The sequence below is a fragment of the Melanerpes formicivorus genome, unplaced genomic scaffold (assembly GCF_026170545.1).
Source record: "Melanerpes formicivorus ecotype bairdi unplaced genomic scaffold, bMelFor1.0.p_v2 SCAF_60, whole genome shotgun sequence".
NCBI classification, from domain to species: Eukaryota; Metazoa; Chordata; class Aves; order Piciformes; family Picidae; genus Melanerpes; species Melanerpes formicivorus.
The window spans coordinates 3,294,863-3,299,545 of record NW_027142412.1 but is presented as its reverse complement, the minus strand read 5'-3'; the positions used below and the strand labels follow the sequence as shown (position 1 = coordinate 3,299,545).

General features: G+C 62.4%; 1 protein-coding gene across 1 annotated transcript; it reads left to right on the top strand.

Annotated features, from left to right (window-relative positions):
* The first annotated feature begins 570 nt into the window (after positions 1–570).
* Positions 571–1,967, top strand: OSM (oncostatin M). The gene is made up of 2 exons (XM_068161719.1): positions 571–711; positions 847–1,967. Exons 1-2 carry the CDS (start codon positions 646–648, stop codon positions 1,303–1,305), a joined length of 525 nt encoding a protein of 174 aa, XP_068017820.1. The 5' UTR covers positions 571–645; the 3' UTR covers positions 1,306–1,967.
* The last annotated feature ends 2,716 nt before the right edge of the window (positions 1,968–4,683 follow it).

The window sequence follows — 4,683 nt, the reverse complement described above, 5'->3', positions numbered from 1 at the left end:
GCTCACTGGCATGGATCTTACCCTGTCATCCTCCCTCACCTCCCACCCTGAAACTCTTCACCCGTGTGGTAAGTGCAGCAGAGCTGGGTGCTGAGTGCTGAGCCAGCACCACATCCCAAGTCACCACTGGCGGTTGTGGGTGACAGAACAGAGCTGAAAGACTCGATTCAGGAGTGTCACCACTGTCACCACCACTTGGTGTCCCACATCGATGGTGGCCTGCATTGCTGGGGGGAGCTGCTGGGGCAACCACTATGGCTGGGCTGTACTACCTGGCTCTTCATCTTCCTCCTCCCTACCAGGTCACCAGCAGGCTTTTGTCACAAGGACTGGCTTGTCCCTGTGGCAGAACCAGGGACTTTGGCACAGGGGACATGCGTGCCTGGCACAGGCCACTCTTGCCTCCAGGCCTGGCACCAGGGTGTTGGGCACCCAGGGCTAGGCTATCCCTGCCCCAGCTGTCATTGTGGCATGGCAGCTGCCGAGCCTGCGCCTTTCCATTGTGGACAGGGGGCTGCCTCCCTGCACCCAGCGATGCCCCAGTGTCCCACATCTCCCTCCTCTTCCTCCCCAGTTGTCACCAAAGGGCTCTTCATCCTCTGGGCAGTGCCAGGCCAGGGGGGGCGGCCCCCACAACCCCCCACCATGCAGCAGATCCAGGCACTGGTGAGGCACATGGCCGAGGACGCGCAGGAGCTTTTTGCCTTCTACGTGAGTCCCCTTCCCCGAGGCACGGGGTTGCTCCTGTCCCCTTCTCTGGGGGGGACAGAGGGCTGAGGCTGGGGAGGGGGTCCCGTGCTGCTGCCTTCCCACATCTCTGACCTTTCCTCTCGCATCCCCGGGCAGGAGAAGGACCAGAGCCTGGCCGTCAATGGCATCTGCCGCAACAAGCGCCCCCCAGAGTGGCTGCGGGGACCGGAGCTGGGGCCCGGGGGACTGCGGGGGCTGCGGGGCCCCATGAGCCACATGGCCCAGGCGCTGCAGGACATCATCCGGCTCCAGCGTGACCTCAACCCCCCCGGCGCCGAAATCCTTCGCCGCTTGGCCAGAACCCACCTGAAGGTGCGAGGGCTCCTCAGCAACCTGGATGGACTCTTCCCGGCCCCCAGCTCCCGCCCCGGCCGCCAGCCCCGCCCCGGCCCCACAGCTCCCATCTTCCGGCAGAAGCTGGAGGGCTGCCGGACCCTCTGGCACTACGCTCGCTTCATGGCCAAGCTCAACACCCAGATGGAGACCAGGAGCCACCGAGCACGGCGGCAGAAGCGGAGATCACGCCAGGGCTTGCAGCTGCCTGCACGCTCCTAGTGTAGGCTTGCCTGCACCGGACTTGTCTTCCTCTCTATCTCCATCATCTTCATCTCATCTCTATCTCCGTCGTCTTCATCTCATCTCCATCTCTGCCATCTTCATCTCATCTTCACTATCTTCGTTTCGTCATCTCCATCTTCATTTCCGTCATTATCTCCATCTTCATCTCATCTCCATCATCCTTTCCATCATCTCCTTCTCCATCTCCATCCCAGTGCCTGGGACAGAGGCTTGCTGGCCAGCCAGGAGGCACCATGGAGACCCTCTTAGCTCGCCCAGGTGAAGGCACAAGGCTCACTTGGAGCAGCTCCCAGCACTTCAGCTTGCCGCGGGGACCAGGCTGCTCCCCGCGCCGCCACTCGGCTGCAGGACAGCCCCCGCTCCACTCCCGGCAGCCCCCCACCTTCTGCCCCACATTTCGGCAGCGCCGGCGCCGCAAGGAGCTGCACGCTCGGGTGTCCCCCGGGGGCCCAGCGGTGCGGGATGGAGCGGTCCCTTGTCACCGGGCTGGATTTTCCAGTGATTCAATGGGTCCGGTGACCCGGCCTGACTAAGAGCCGCTCGCCCAGCACCCGCCGCGCTGCCGGCAGGGTGCGGCCCCGGCCCGCCGAGAGCAGTGCGCCCGCAGCTGCCCCTGGTGCTGTCACCTGCCGCTCTCTGCCCTGCAGCGGGTCTGCTGACCCCAGAGAGCAGCTGGCAGAGGACCCCTGCGAGCTTGCTGTCCCTGCGAGATTGCTGTCCTTGCATGCTCTGTGTCACTGCAAGCCTGGTGTCCCTGCAAGCTGGGTGTCCCTGCACCCCCGATCTCCCTGTGAGCTTGCCGTCCTTGTAAGCTCGCTGTCCCTGCAAGCTCGGTGTCCCCGCGGCTTCGCTATCCCCGTGAGCTCGCTGTCCCTGTGTTCGGTGTCCCCACGAGCTCAGGGTCCCTCTCAGCTTCCTATCCCTGCAAGCTCGCTGTCCCCGTGAGCTCGGGGGCCCTGCACACTGGGCCTCCCCACAAGCTCATTGTCCCCATGAGCTCCGCGTCCCTGCGCTCACCCTCAGTGTCCCCAAGCCCTCAGCCACTCTCTGCTCATCCCTTTGCTCTCAGCGTCCCCTGCCCTGTGCAGTGTCCCTGTGCTCCTCCCGGCACACCACGCTCTTGGTGCCCCCCACCCTGTCCCGCTCTGCCTTCAGTGTCCCCCAGGCCTCTCGGGCTGTGTCACCACGGCGCTGCCAGCGCCAGGCAGGGGCTGGGCTCCGGCCACCGCACTGTGACGGTGGGTGGCAGCACCCACCCACCCCTCCCGCCCCCAATCCCCTTCCCCATTAATTTATACATTAATATTTGTGTATTTATTGAATCTCGGGGTTATTTAATGCGTGTCTCCTCCTATTTAAGGACAGGTTTTTAATATACAAATCTCTATTTTTGTGAGGACTCAGGGTTGGTTTTTTTGTACCCTTTTATCTTTTGTTAAGCTGTGACTTGTCACAAGACTTTATTTATAAGAGTGATATTTTTGGGGTGTTTTTTTTGGGGGGGACTGTGAGAAGGGAGGTGCCCAGCCTGGGCATGGGGCACCCCCTGATTTTTGTACAATGGTAAAAGGAAATAAAGTGTCAAGCTCAGCCTGTGGCCACTGAGTCGTTGTGTTCCTGTGTCCCTGTGTTGGGGTGTCTGTGTATCCAGGTGTTCTGTGTCTGTCTGTCCCTCTGTCCAAGTGCCCATGCATCCAGGAGTCCCTGTGGACAGCAGCAGGCTGTATTCTGGTGGCCATGCTGTACCCATGGGCACATAGCACAGTGTGGGATAGCAGCATGGGGTGGCACGGAACCTGGCACATGGTGCCTGGCATGGCTTGGAATGAGGGACAGCATGATGTGGCACAGGAGGGGATATGGGATAGGATGGGATGTGGCACAAGGCACAGCACAGGAGGTGGTACATAATAGATTGGCATTCATAGGATCATAGAATTGTCAGGGCTGGAAGGGAGCTCAAGGCTCAGCCAGCTCCAAGCCCCTGCCATGGGCAGGGACACCTCACACCACAGCAGGTTGCTCACAGCCACCTCCAGCCTGGCTGCAAACACCTCCAGGCAGGAGGCTTCCACCACCTCCCTGGGCAGCCTGTGCCAGGCTCTCACCACCCTCCTGAGGAACATCCACTCTGAATCTCCCACTTCTAGTTCTGCTCCACCCCCCCCAGTCCTATCCCTCCCTGACACCCTCAGCAGTCTCTCCCCAGCTTTCCTGCAGCCCCCTGCAGATCCTGGAAGGCCACAATGAGGTCTCCTGGGAGCCTTCTCCTCTCCAGACTGAACAGCCCCAGCTCCCTCAGGCTGTCCCCACAGGAGAGGTGCTCCACACCACGGTGTGGCACATGGCATGTGACACAGCAAGATGTGATCTGCCGTAGCACAGCCTGGCACCACCAAGCCTGTGCCATGCCACGGTGTGGCACACCACCACACGGCACCACTTGCTGCGTGGGACACAGCCCTGTGCCGCAGCCACCCGCCGCAGCCGAGCCGGTGTGCCATGGCCCTGCCACCTGCCCAGGGCCACCAGAGGTACCAGGCCACCCGCTGCCACCGGCCCTGCTGACTCAAAAATCCTAAGACCTGGTCATGTGGCCCGGTGGAGTCACTCGTTCCTCGCCGTGTGCCGGTGCCCGCTGCGCTGCCCGGCGCTGCTGCCGGCACCAAGCGCCTGACTCAGTCCTGGGGAGCAGTGCTGCTGGGACGGCCGCTGCCAGGCTGGCACTTGGGAACGCTGTGGGTGACAATGTCGCCATGAAGCAGCCCGGCCCGGCTCGCTGTGCCATAGGTGACTGTGACCAGCAGCTGCCACCCCTGGCCAAGCCACCTGCCTGGCTCCAAAGAGGACGCAGCGTGCATGGGCTGAGGAGGGGAGGGCACAGGTACGTGATCACCCACCCCGGGGCTGGGGCAGCGGGGTAGGGGTGCCCCCAGACAGGGTGTGCACCCCAGGCTGGGGCACTGGGTCGCATTCTGGCAGCCCCCACGTCCCTGCTGTCCCAGTGGCACTGGGTTGCCTTCTTGCAGGGCCACCCAGGGGGCTCCCACTGCCCACCTCATGCTGGTGCCCTCAGGAAAAGCCACTCCACGGTTGGGATGTCCCTTGGCTGTGGTCTCCAAGGGACTTGCTCACCCTGCCAGGGCCACAATGGGGCAGGGGGACAATTATGGGATGGGGCAGGAAGGGGCAGTTCTGGGATGAGGAGAGGACTGGCCTAGGCTGGGACAGGGCCCAATTCTGGGATGGGGATGGAGCAGAGGGGCAATTATGAAATGAGGATGGAGCAGGAGTGCTAATTATGGGATGGAGATGGGATGCAGGGGACAGTTATGGGATGGGAATGGGGCAGGG

Excerpts from the sequence above, each read along its gene's own strand:
- OSM (XM_068161719.1), top strand. The coding sequence starts at position 646 with ATGCAGCAGATCCAGGCACTGGTGAGGCACATGGCCGAGGACGCGCAG. Across the intron at positions 712-846 it reads AGGAGCTTTTTGCCTTCTAC|GAGAAGGACCAGAGCCTGGC; the intron begins GTGAGTCCCCTT and ends ATCCCCGGGCAG.